Here is a 14,520-nt window from a genome sequence, read left to right as displayed (position 1 = left end):
AACAAACGTAAAATTAGGGAAGAAATTCTTCGTCTATAAATTATATAGAAATATAGACACAGCAATAAAATGAAGGAGTAAGTATAGAAAGAAACTAGCGACGGAAATGTATTTTCACAACTAACAAGACAGTTTACAATTGGATAAAAAAATTGAAAAAACTTGAAATCTCTAGGCCTTGTACTGGTTTGGACCAACATTAACAGCATCCACATTTAAAATTACATCATTTATCCGAATTTAAAAGTGGATTTTTTACTGGAGCGACGTGATTTTATATTATATATTCTGCATGAAATAAAATACATGACGATCCGAAATCGAGATTTAATGTAGATATATATAAATATCTACATTAAAAAAATTCAACAATTTGTATTAAATGTAAGAAAGTGAAGCTACAATGATGAATTTATGGCGATTAACATAGAATGATTGAGAACGAATAAAAAAATAAAAGGGGGGAGGACATAGTTTAATAAGAGCATTCTTAGAATTAAAAATGTTCTCGTGCTCGTTTCACGTGGGTGCGTGATAAAATATTTTGATTAACAGCGTATTACACGTGAATACGATTATCACCGAATAGCCTAATGCAAATATTAGTTTACTGTATACTTACACAGCGCCATCTATTAGAGAGAAACGAAGTTAAGAATCAAGTTAATAATTTACTTGATAGTTTTCTTAGAAACGTTCTCCGCCCGCATCCCGGTGTCGACGACTAAAACGCTTTTAAATAGAATTTGCACGGATTCTGACAAAGTTTTAACTGCGTCGACTGTTATAAGATTAAAGTATAAGTAGCATTTAATATTTTGCCTGGGATAATTCTCATAAGATTATTTATCTGCCATTTTGTACGACAACGCTAACCGATTGGTCATGAAAATCTCTAGAGATTCCTCCACGAATCGATAAGAAACTGGTTGGAGTGTATAAATTAACTGCGCTACCGGGTCGACGGACAATGCCAATACTATAGTTGGCTACTGTTATCACGCATTTGCGTGATTGTGACGTCGGGGCGTGGTTGGCGACATCGTCACGCGACCGAGTAAAGAAGAAAGGAAGGGAAAAAAAGAAAAAAAAATCGCAATCAGGATTACTTTAAAAACATTAACTTTCATTGTTTAGGCGTTAAATAGGAAATTATATACACGAGGATAATAGATATAATTATATTTACCGTGCGTAAAATTCATTTTTCAGATGTCTGACGACGTAAGACGATTCTAGTGTTTAATCAAACAGAAGTGGTCGTGTAAGACGTACAGAAGCTTTTATTGTTGCAATTCGGTACCGTATTCAATTATTTTATAAGCAGTAATGGATATTCGGACACGATAATCGCCTTAATTTAAATCTCGTAATGAAGAGTGTAAAATTATTCTTTAAAAATGTCTCCATTTAAAGAATATAAAGTAAATTTACTTTTAATGTTTTCTTTTTATAAAACGTGCTTAAATATACAGGAATAAAAAATTCTTTCTGCGTCGAGATTAATGTCGGTTTATCTGGAAAGATGTATTTTTTTAGTTTTGTGTAATTTATCGGCGTATAAAAATTTAAGTAAAAGAAATAAATAAGAAAAAATCTTATGCAAAGCGCAATTGCAGAATTTGTAAGTTTTTAGCACTTTCAATTTAATGACCACTATCAATAAATTTATTCGGCATACGTAAATATTTAAAGAGGAGTCGAAGGAAAAAAAACAACGTTGTTAATTGACTAAATTTTGCAAGATTTTAAACTCGCAAGTTATGTGTGTCTAACCAATTAAAAATCGTTTAAAAAATGCGAAAGATAAGAAGAAAAATAAAACTTGGACTTCTTAATGGATGTTACATTTAGATAAAAGTAACACTTCACTTAAATCTTGAAACTTAGGTAGATTGGGAGAGGGAGAGACGATTTAATTTTCAAAGTACCAAACATATTATCGATCGAAAAACAACAAATCAACGATTTAATCATAGCTGGAGAGAGAGAAAAGAGAATTTTATAAGAGTGTGTGCGTGTGTCTCTTTCCTTAATTAACAAGTTAGAAAAAGTAGTATGCGGCCTACTAAATGGATTTGACATCGCTAAGTGTTAATCAGTATGGTTTGAAATTGCAGGACTACTCGTACATCTTGATAGGTTTAATTGACTACTTTCCTAATAGGTGCATCACGTTGGAAAAAAAAACCGTCTTTAATGCACTGCGGAGCAGAAAAACATCTAAAATACCTCCTTCTCTTCTAGCTTTTCCCTTTATTTCTGAACTAATTCAATTTATCTGGGTGATAACAAGACTTTAATACTCTTGCCGACAGACACAATGGCATTGATATATGACAATAAGAGGAGACAACTACTGGGGTTGCTGTGATGTAGAGACCCCTTAATGTCTTCTACATAATGCATCGTTTTCTCTTGTAACCTATCAAGTTCTAATTCGCTTGTTTTACTTAAGATATAGTGTGGAAAATGAGTTTAAACATTCATTGTTATAAACTGCAGAAATTAATGGAATTAAAACCTTAATTTGATATATGGATAATTTAAAATTTATTAGCAACTAAAGTTTATTTTAAGATTAGGAGAATTGCTATAATATAATCTAATTTAACGTTGTATTTTTTTAATTTAAAAATGTATACATTGTGACATAAATATTAAATATGAGGAAATAAGTTATAAAATATTTTTGATCTACGCTTTATGTATCAAAAATCTCTTTAATAATAGAGTAGAGAGTGGTTATGACATCGAATGAAAAAGTCGTGTTTTTTCTTCAAATAATTACTCATAAGAGAAAATATCGTTGCCTAGACAAAACAAGGATTGTTAATAAAGTATATCGAATAAAGAATTTATTTTTCTTATTTAAATTTCAATTAAAAAGACCAGTTACAAATAGTCTAATTACGATTCAATTTAAATTCAATAAAATATTTGAACGATTACCGCTTTCTCTTTACAAACGAATATAATGTTTCACCAATCAACATCGATGTGCCTTAAGGGAAAACACGCCTAGAGTAAGTTCAGCCAATGGCGTCCGAGATGCTTTCGCTTCAAATCCCACCCTCTTCAGTTTTCATAAAGTCGATAAAGAGCCTTGAAACAGTTTGAATTTGGCGCAAGAAGAAGCCGCATTCCAGTCAACAATCATCCGAAAATTATTATTTGTGACAAAATCTAGATAATTCTCTTCAAAATAACACCTCACAATTAGGTAAGTAACGTGTAAATTATCCTTGTAGTAATTAGCCCCTACGCGCTGCACAACGTCGGTACTTTATATCTTTAAAACTTTAATTTCTACCTAAAAAATCTGTGAAAATGTCAACAACTTATAACGTGCAGATTCTTTATCATTATAAATATATAATTCGTTTCTTATCAATTATTTCTTTATATACGGTATATGTGTATTTTATTTGTTTAGAAAGCAAGATTGCTTCTTTTCTGCATAGTTAGAGAGCTTAAAGGAAAAGCCCCTTTTACAGGCGCTCGCATGGAAACTATATTTTTTAACAATAAACGAGACGAGTTTTTAATCTTTAAAGTAATGCGTGTGTACATTTAAATTATAAAAATCGTAGTATTGAAAAAAATATCTTAATATTCACGTATACCGGTCTTAGATGAATTATTTATAAAAACGAAAATAAAGTATTTATATTAGTTAATCGAGTAGTACTTAAGATAATTTAACGTTTAAAACTAGATCTGCCTAAATGAGGAGATTCTATTATTAAAGCGAAGCCATTTTCAAATTGCCTAATGTCAAGATAACACTAAAATATTTAGATTTAATCGCAAAATCAGTAAACAAATTCTATCAAATAGAGTTAAGGAAAAAGTGGAGAGGGGGAGGAAAAGAAAAAAAAAACTCGATAAAATTTTGGAAATTAAAAATTATCTAAATATCAAATGATTTCTTAATTTACTTTGAATTAATTCACGGGATCAAATCCCTAAATCTATTAACAGATAAGTAATTAAAATAATTTAATTAACTTCATTGGCTCTTCTTGATTCTCTGAAGATCTAGTTTTCAATAATAAAAACTGATTGAGAGATAAAAATCTATGAAAACGAATAAATAACGTAAACAGTTTATATCTTGTAAACTACAAGAGAAATTTAATTATATATTGTTACTTTATATTGTGATTAGAAAGCTTAATATCGTAAAGTTATTAAGAAATGTGTTTGATGCTTGATTTCTGTCCCGTGTTGTCAATAATCTAATTTCATACAGAAAAATAATGCACAGAAAAAGATTAATTGCTTGATAAATTGTAGAAATTATATATTGGAATTTTTACACGATTTACTTTGTCGATGTTTCTAAAAAATAAAATGAACCTATTTAATACTGTATTATTGGTAAAATTGTTTAATTTTTTATTTTTATTTTTACTTTGAATATAAAATTACTTGTAAAAAAATATAATTATATAGTAGATGATAGAAAGTTGTTAAAATATTTTATAAGAAGGAATTATTTATGTAAATTAAATAAAGAAAAATAAATATGCTATTACATGTATATTGATTTTTAATGCTTAATTTTAAAATTCTGCAAACTCTTTTTGTTTAAAATATAAATTATAAATTATATATAATATTAAAGAAACACAGCGATGATCGTATCTAAATTGTCTAATTCTCTAAGTAAATGACCTTAAAATTCATATAACAATTGTATTTATCCACGTTAATCGCTGCAGACGGTTTTTAGATATTTACAAACACGTAGAAAAGTGAATTGAAACGTGATTTTTGTGAAATTTGTTAATTGATTAATTTTTCTTCTTAAATATTCATTTATCAATTTGCATAAAATTAACTGTTAATGAAAATAAATTAGGAATTAAATCTATTAAATATTATCATTCATCAGCATTACCCATGGGTCCGTATATAATATTAAAACTTCATGTAAAGATAAATTTTCCTATTAAATAAGATTATGCAATATTAATGACGATTTTATTCTGTTATAAAACGAATTATATAAATTCTATTATTAATCTATCGTATTTTATACATGTTTAAAAGCTTAAATTGCTTAAGGTATGTAAAATTAAATTTCGGAAAAATTTCTAATATAAAATCGTATTTACTTTAAATTACATCAAGAAAATTTGAATAAAGAGCATAATATTCTAATATTATTTAGTATTATTAAATGTTTTCTCTATTCGGAATTAATAATTCGATTTAAGTCAACACGCCAAACAGTCGACTGATGCAAAAATTTCTAAGTACGATTGAAGAAGAATAATTTACTTTGCCAAGTTCTTGGTAATTCTAAGCTACTTCTGGGATTATAAATTCCATATATCTACTTATAATTCCGTAAATGTGTTAAATTTCTCGCCCACCAATATAATTTTCCCTTTTATATAAGGTATTTTGATATCTTCCTACCTGTATTCGACCTACAATAGCTTCTTTTCTTATGTAAACCCGCTTACAGATCTTATTTAAATTCCGCTGTCAGAGAAATTTTATCACTTTATTTCATTAATATGATTTAATTAATAATTCTATTAAAACAATTATTAGATTATTAACATATTAATATTTTAAATGAATCTTTAAAAAATATTTATATAGCCTATTCATGAATATTAAATTAAAATTTAAACAAAAGAATTTCATTTTTGACTCGGTGTGGATTTTCAATTAGTTAATTAATGCAATCAAATATGCATATTTGTTTTAATTTTAACATAATCATTCATATGCTTACGATTAATCAGAGAAATCGGATTAATATCTTCTATTGTTTATATACGTATTTAGGCCTATGCGAATTTCTTTGCTGCATTTAAATATTGCTAATTATAATAAGAACATCTATTTAAATAACGTTTAACTAATCAAACCGTTCTTTAATATCTATTTTTAAGTAATTGACTTGGAATTAAATTATAATTGCTAATTAAAAATGCCACAAATAGTTAAATATAATTATCATATAAATTACTATTTACGAAAATTTATTTTATAGTAGAAATAATTTTTTTTAAATTAAAAACACACACACACACATAGCCTATATATATATATTTATTTATATATATTTATACGCATAAGTACAATGATGATAAATTTATGTGAAGCTGTAATTTTATATGTTTTTATTATTATTTTGTTCATGTATTTTTGATTTAAAATAAATTGTTAAACACAGAAAAAAAAGGGGGAAAATATATATGCCGAAATTGTTTTTCATGCGGAAAAATTCGCATTTTCTGCATCCTTTAACTCTCGAAATTCTCTTAACAACGCTTTCTTTTATAGCCTACATCTTTATACGAGAATATCCCTTTTTATTGATAAATATACTCAAATTTAACTTTAAAAAAACGGTTGTTTGGATTATATATTAACTGATTTCTAACCTTAATTCATTTATATCTATAAAAATCTATATATATTTTTTTAATTATCCTCATTTAATTCTAGCCAATTCCGGTGGAAAAATTGCCATTAATGCCTAAACACTTTCATTGATATATATATAGGAATATAGAATATCATTTTATAATTATCTTCATAAGATATTACTTAGATTAAATTACATAAAGTAACTAAAGCTTGATATAAAATTACTTCAGATCAAGATGGAATTTAATAACTTCAAGAGATCTTTATCTGAATAATCAATTTACGAGTGTAATTTCATAGAATTTATTTTACACTTTCCACTGATTTTATCATCTTTAAATTGAGTAACTTTTCTAGAATATATATACATGTATATTTATAACATATCAAAGCTGTTACGTGTCATAATATTTATAATAAATTGAAATATTTTATATAGATTAATCATGTGGATATTATATTAATTTATTGGAGAAAATCATCATATTTTATATGGAAAAGTCACGTCCGCGAGATTAATTGCTGGCATCGTTCTTGCTAAATTGTTTGCCTTGTCTACTTTGTGTGATTAATTGCAAAACAATTTAGTTTTAATTCTACGTAAAACGAAAACTTTGAATATAAATATGCCGAATGTGGAACGTTATCTAACTAATTAAAACGATTAGAAAAAAGTTGATAAAAATAAAACTAATTGCTCTGGTTGCGTAAAGTAAATTAATACACTCAATTAACAATAAACAGGCCTATGGCGAAATTTCCAAAGTAAAAATTGATGCTTCCTATCTCTGCCAAGATTATTTATAATTTTAAACAAAATATTGTTAAATATTAGAAATTTAAGTGTATATACGATTCTATAAACCATTTATTTTTCACTATTCCCGTCTATTCTAGTTTGATATGTTCTGTTATCACTGTCCACTGACTGTATCTCCTGCAACTGTTGGATCTCGACCCGCGCCCATCCCTTTCTCTCTGTATTCGGCTGTTTCTCCTTGTAAGTAACAGATTCTGTGTTTTCTCTTTATTCTAGTCTCTTTTAATGATAAAATATGATAATTAACCATCGATTCTATTAAAATTTACCATTCAAACACTCGCAGTTCTCTCGGATAAAGACTTCGCTTCTAATCTTAATCTATATTATTTTGTTTTTTAAATTAAATTAAATTCCTTTGATGTCGGTTTTGTAAAAGTGTTTTAATTATTAGGAAGAAATAATATTTTAACGAATTAATTCGAAGGATAGCGCTTTTAAAATATGATATTGAAGCTACTTAATTATCTGCTTAATCTTTGATCTCGGATCAAAGACGAAGCAAAGATTATTGATAAAACCCTTTACAGATTAACTTTATAATATAACTTTTATCGAGTGATTTATAAACTTAGATTAGAAATAGTTCTGTATAAAATGAATTTTTAAAGAAAATTGTCATAACAATTTATTTAGAAGAAGTTTAATTAATTGAAGGTGTTTACAGTTAATTTAATAGCAATTTCTACATAAAAAGTTGTGTAAAATCTCTTTCGATGGGCTACTTTAAAGAGAAGAAAAGCATTTTCTGCTCGTTATCAACGGGGAGCGAATAAGAACTATTTAGAACGATAAATAAGAAACTATTCAGTAACAATATTAAAATCGTTGCAATATCTTCAATAACTAAATTTACACAATCGTTGGACATAATAAAAAGCTCATATGCCGCGCTTCTCTCTATTATTATTCTTCACCTTCCTCAGTTACAAAATAAATACAACAGTAATAACCTTTATAGAATATTATCGAAAGCTTTTATTTAGTTAACACTCTTTCTAAACCACAAAATAAACCTGGAGGGCAATTATAACATAATACGGGAAATTAAACAGATAATAAAAAAATCACTCTCTATTAAAAATTCATTATATAAATATATATAAATATTTTTTTAAAAACTTAAATTTATATCTGTGTAAAAATTAAGGAAAAAAAGGAAATCTTTACAAAATAAACCCCCATACAAACAAGTGAATGGAGTATGGCTTGAGGATATTTGAGTATCATTGATGGAAGTTATAAGCTTCTATTCTGTTTGTAAAATTGTCGATCGTGTATTGCATCACTTCGCTCAATTATCTCGCCTAGGACGGCTGAATAGATCTCCTTCAAATTGGAAACAGCCACGATTTGTACAGTCGGTTTCTCTTGTTTGCGCTCAGTCAAGTCGCCCATCTTGTCTCCTAGCCCCAGGCATAATAACCTAATGAATTTACAGCATGTAGTACAGGAGTTAGATTCGATTTGTCAGCCATTGGACCCGACTAGACTTGAATGCTTGTCAAAATCGGCTAAATGATAGCGTCGATTAGAGTATCGAGTTAGCGCATTAGACCCCAAGTCACGTTTGATTTTTCTTCGCAGATAATAGCTACAGTTATCAAAGTGATTTACACGACGACACCTTCGTTCGAAGGAAGCAGAGAAGGAACAGAACTACCTTCACCGTACAACAGGTAGGTTCCGAGGAAGACGGACAGAGTCTTCTTCTGTCAAAATGCTAATCGTCTAAAATGTTTTCAGTTAGAAGAGTTGGAGAAGGCCTTCTCTCAGACGCATTATCCCGATGTATTCACTAGAGAAGATCTGGCTATGAAAATTAATCTTACGGAAGCTCGAGTTCAAGTAAGAAGACGAGATTTTATCCGTCTTAAACTGTATAAAACGGACAAAAAATTGATTCAATATAAAGGGAGAAGTAGATTTAACCTTAGAGAAAGTTACAGAATAATTTCCGTTTTACACGGGTTATCTTTTTGTAGAATTCTTCGTTTGTCATTTTTTTAAATACCAAACAAGTATTAAGTAAGAAAATGCAAAGGTGTATTTGTGTGTTTATATACATATATATATATAAGTTTTTACGATGCTACAAATAATTTCCAGCAAATACGTACGGTTGCGTTGTAAACGTTGATTAATGACAACATGAAAGTTGGGTAGATTTAAATCTACAAAACACGTGATTATCGACATAAACACGCACGAAATAACGCCGGGGAATTCATAAACACTGCTATAAACGCATTTAATAGTTTTCAAAGTTTATACACAGGCCTAGTCTGCAGTCTGCTTAATTAGTTCTGTGGAAAAGTTGAATCTGTTAATAATCGCGAGTCATTAAACTCTACTATATTAATAGGTTACAAGTTTTGTACAGAATGTACAAATTTCCTCTCTTAAAGAAATTAATAAAACTGCAAATATTACGACTCAAACTTGCTCGACAAACAACAAAAATTAGCTGCGATTTTTTTCTACCTTCTCCGTCAGTACGTTCGATAAACAATCTTAGAAAATAAAATACGATTAAAGACCCGTTAAAACTGCTTTTAAATGGCCTAAAATATGCCTATAAAGTATGGCAGACTCGATATTTCTTCGTTTCCAGGAATTTCGTGCCATTTTTATACGCTTTTCTTCTTTATTCCGTTATTTTTTCTCCCTTATTGACGCCTTTAAAAGTAATGTTTTGATTTATTACATCTTCTAATTTGTTTTTGAATGAATAGAATATTTTAAAAGATGTTTTCAATCAAGTTATAGTCGACTTAAAGACGATTTGAAGCAATCTTATTAATTTGGTTTCAAGTCGGCCGAATTTTTATGTAATCAAAAATTTCAATATTAAAATTGCTTTTTTTAATCTTATTTTTTCCATATTAAATCTAGAATTTTTCAGAATTCTTAAGATTAATCAAACTTTTTTCCTTCTTCCTCCTCCTCTTCTTCTTCTTCTTCTTTTAAATTGCTTCAACAGGATATCACCAGATGATTATTTTCTACTTTATAAATGGGCTTATACATAAATATATACCATAGAAAATAATTATCTTGGTGTTTGAAATTATATAAATGGTAATAAGGTAAATTTATGTTTAATAAATAAGAAACAAATTATATATTTTTTAATTAAAAATATCGAGCGAATTGTGTATGAACATGGTTATCAAATGAGTAAACTCAGCCACGTATAACACTCCTTGCATGTGTTATGATTCATGCTGAGGGTAAAGGAGAGCATAGGGCATAATTGTAAACAATTAAACGTTGGTGATTTTAGAAAATGGCGCCTTCGCATGCAATATGAAATTACCAAAAAAAAAAAAAAGTATTGTAATTTTACTAAATTAAATTTACGATACTTTTCAATTGGTTTGCCCGGTTCTAATTGGCATTTTACACTATTTATTCAATCACAAATTATTTCATTTTTATAATCCCTACCGTAATTACCTTAATCCCTTGATAATAAACGAGTGAACCAACGCCCTTCAGCTCCAATTGACATCTTCGTTCTAAACCGTTAGCTGATAATAAGTCACGCAAATTGCTAGAATTATAACAGTAGAAGTTAATTAAGAAAACACTATGACATTTTCCTAGTCATTATGACTGTATTAATTTAAAATTTCCGCTTAGAAAATCTAATTTTAACCAATAACAAGCGCTTTACGTCAGATAATGCTATATATATATATATATAATGAAGGACTTCTCTTCTACAATTTATCTCCGCCTGAGATTTATGTGTTAAAGATGTTTATCCGGCATTCCGGTTAACCGGAATAGCAAATGCCATTCATTTGCCTAGTGTTTATGAATTATTCTTCTCGACGGAAAAAAAAAATTAATTAAGTATTTACTAATTTGATTTTGTTAAAGATAAGTTCTTAGCTTTATAATTTACAAAACCCGTGGTTAATTATAATTATTTTTATTTTCGAATTTTAATCAACTTAATTAACTTTAATCGTGTTTAAAAATTAAACCCGGCCCGTTAAGTACACAATATCTATATTTTTATATGAAAATAAACACGGAATATTTACTCTATAAAATGTTTCCAGAGGATTAAGCTGTAAATTCTCTGTAATTTTCTAACTAAAAATCGGAGAGACGAGAGAAAAATATACTGTTTTGTATACAAAGCACACCAGTTTTTGTCTTTCTCTCGTGTTAATTGCCTTCGATATTTAAACATGAGCCCGTATTATAGTATATATATATATATATATAGTTGATGAGCATCCCTCGATTCTGATGCTCTCGGTACACTTATTACACATGGTAATAAAATTTTGCATATTTGATACAATAATTTATTATCAGTTACATGACGTTAATATTAAAATTAGATCAGGAATACGGATAAAGTGAATTTATATAATATATCAACGGAGAAGGCACCTATCATACATCAGAAATTTATATTGAGAGATAGTTTAATGCGGTATACGGTGAATAATTTAAATTTGACTTTATTTGGTTCAGGCAATGCTAAATTTATTTTATTATCGCAATAATAAATTTATTTTTTAGCTATGAAATTCACTGATTATCCGAACAATTCGAATGCGATGCGGATTATCAGAGGCAGCGAAAATTGCGTGTAATTGTACGCGTAGAGCTTTTCTCATTCGAAATTTTTAAGTAAAATATTGATTAAATTTTTCTGTTTATTATTATTATTATTTTTTTTTCTTTTTCCTTTTAAGGTTTGGTTTCAAAATCGTAGAGCAAAATGGAGAAAAGCGGAAAGGTTGAGAAAAGAAAGAGAATCGAAATCCGGAGGAGGAACATCGGATAATAATGCGGATAACGAATCGACGGGTCAGGCTTGCTCGACGATAGAAAAAGTGACCGATTCTGTCGACGACGACGATGACGACGACGACGACATCACAGCAGAAGCTAAAGAAGATTCGCAGAAACCCAACGATGACGAAGAACAAGTGAATACGGATACGGAAACGGGAAGAAGTGACTCAACTGGCGATAAAACGGATGCGTGTCGTGTTCCAGGATTAAGTGGGGATAGCATATTGAACAGGTGCTCGGCCGGATCCAGTGTTAATATATCGGAATCTGGTTTTCTTAAAGATGCTACGTCTTCCTGTTTAGATTCGGGATTTTCCTTAAGAACATCGTCTCTCTTTCCGAGTTTCGCTAGCAGGTTAGTTAACGTCTAACTATTCTAAATTATGTAAATTTTAGCTTTCGGATTATAACTCGTTTCCTTTATCTTATAGCTCGCTGAACAGCCAGTCGTGTCTAGATGCCGCATCTACGACACATCCCCGTTTTCCTCTACCTCCTCTTTATTTTCCTCATCATCTGGGTCATCAGTTCGGACCACCGACTTTTCCTATAAAAGGTAATTCGTCTGTGAAGTTAATAAAGCATAAATTAGGCATTTCGTATCCCAGATAATAATTTACTCGTTTATAATAAATTCCAAGAAATTTTAAAGTTCATATATTTTTATTTTTGCTAGCCAAGTGATTAATTCGCATTAATTATCTTAACCTTTTCAATAAATTAATATAGTATTCTTGTGTTTATTGTGGCAGCCAGCCGCAATAACAATGCGAGTGTCAATGTATCCGATTATAGAATAAGTCAAGAAGTTTTGATAAGAAAATTCGTGGCACAAGCAACCTATATTTTGATTTAATTAACCAACCTATTTAATCTACAACGGGCTTCTTAAACTGTAGGTCGCCACCCCAAAAGGGGTGGCGTAACCGAATGTGGTGTTGGAGAAAAATTTGACACCGAGTATTTACGCGTAGCGACGTTTTTAGCTTCGAGTATTACGTCGGTCAATGCTGAAAACACGTCCAAGATGCCCCGCTTGCAGTGTCAGATATTCAGCCAAGGTTTAATTCTGTACGCAAAAATAAACAACACATCCGTGTTATTAGTATGCACATTTACTCTTGTCTTTAATGAATGGTAAAAAAAAAAAAAAAAAAATATGTATACGAAAGAATTGTTTTATGATTTATATATTTGTGTACCTATTTCATTTACCCGTATAACGGGGTGGCAAGTGGCGAAGGGTAAAAGTTTAATAAAACCCACTCTAGATTATTCGTGTGTATTAGTAATTATTTTAAATTATAGAAATGAAATAAAATTATCATAAGATCGCCTTCGTTAAAGCTTTCTCGTTCTTTCTTTTTCAGCATTCTCAATGTGCACCTGCTGCATTTCCAAACCTTTATCGCAATGCTCAACTTCTCATAACTTGGTATGTTCACGAGATCCGACAACGTCAAGTGTCACAGATCTTCGACGAAAGGCGCGAGAGCATTCTCAGGCCGTCCTTCAATCAGCGGTCGTCAATCCAACAGACATTTAAAAAAAAAAAAAAAAGAAGAAGAAGAAGAAGAAGAAGAAAGGCGAAGAGAATATAAAAAATACATTCGATAAAACCGGAAGTACAATCGAGCTGGCTGCCACAATAACAATTCATCCTTGTTTCAATGGTTTTATCCGGTAGGAAGATTGAAATATTAGTGTATATAGTGTAGATGTGTGTTATGTATTCAGGTGTAATTAAATGGATGTAAACCTCCATGTTAGCTGCTGTATATGAGCGCAACTTGCATGTTTGATTATATGGTCAATAAATATTTCTTTCTTATGTATCTATGTGTTATATTCTCTATTATTTCTCTTTCGTTTTCTTTTTATTTATTTTTTTTTTTTGCTTTTGATATATTTCGAATATTTATAATATAATTTAAAAACGTAACCAAAAATGATACGGTAGGCCTACGTACTAATCTACTAAATAGATTTTATAAGTGATATTTTAGAAAATGGGGTGGGTTGTAAAATGCAAGGAAATTCGAGTATAAAATAGAAAATAAAAGCAAGAATTATAGAGAAATTCGGTTTTCTAGAAGATTATTCTCGTAATTAATCAATTAATTCTTAAATTGTTTTAAAAAGTGAAGTATTTTTTCGTTGTTGTTGTGGTTATATTTTTAATACGGTTTTTTATTTGTAGACTTAAATGTATCGGTTTAAATTTATTCGCGATTTATCCGATTTAAATAGAATTTAGAAAATAATCAACGGAATTACAGGGATTATTATTATTATTTTTTGAAAGGTGTAAAATGGATAAAACGAAATGAGAAAAGAAGCATTGGAAATAAAAATGAAATTAAAATAAAATATAAGAAAGGGCCTCGTAACTGGCTGGGGTAGGGCCTGTTGTTTATACTTTGGTATATTAAATTATTTTTCGGCGAGAAATAAAAATATGATATTTTTATATTTTACAT

At 29.2% G+C, this 14,520-nt stretch overlaps 1 protein-coding gene across 1 annotated transcript; it reads left to right on the top strand.

Annotated features, from left to right (window-relative positions):
- The first annotated feature begins 3,151 nt into the window (after window positions 1–3,151).
- Window positions 3,152–13,593, top strand: Drgx (Dorsal root ganglia homeobox). The gene is made up of 7 exons (XM_067288340.1): window positions 3,152–3,223; window positions 7,294–7,396; window positions 8,804–8,895; window positions 8,963–9,064; window positions 11,938–12,395; window positions 12,472–12,596; window positions 13,411–13,593. The coding sequence occupies exons 2-7, from the start codon at window positions 7,300–7,302 to the stop codon at window positions 13,584–13,586; spliced, it is 1,050 nt and encodes a 349-aa protein (XP_067144441.1). The 5' UTR covers window positions 3,152–3,223; window positions 7,294–7,299; the 3' UTR covers window positions 13,587–13,593.
- Window positions 13,594–14,520: the final 927 nt, after the last annotated feature.

Source organism: Centruroides vittatus, unplaced genomic scaffold, assembly GCF_030686945.1.
Source record: "Centruroides vittatus isolate TY-2023 unplaced genomic scaffold, ASM3068694v2 scaffold_861, whole genome shotgun sequence".
NCBI classification, from domain to species: domain Eukaryota; kingdom Metazoa; phylum Arthropoda; class Arachnida; order Scorpiones; family Buthidae; genus Centruroides; species Centruroides vittatus.
The sequence above is the reverse complement of the archived record's forward strand: the minus strand, read 5'-3'. Positions and strand labels throughout refer to the sequence as shown.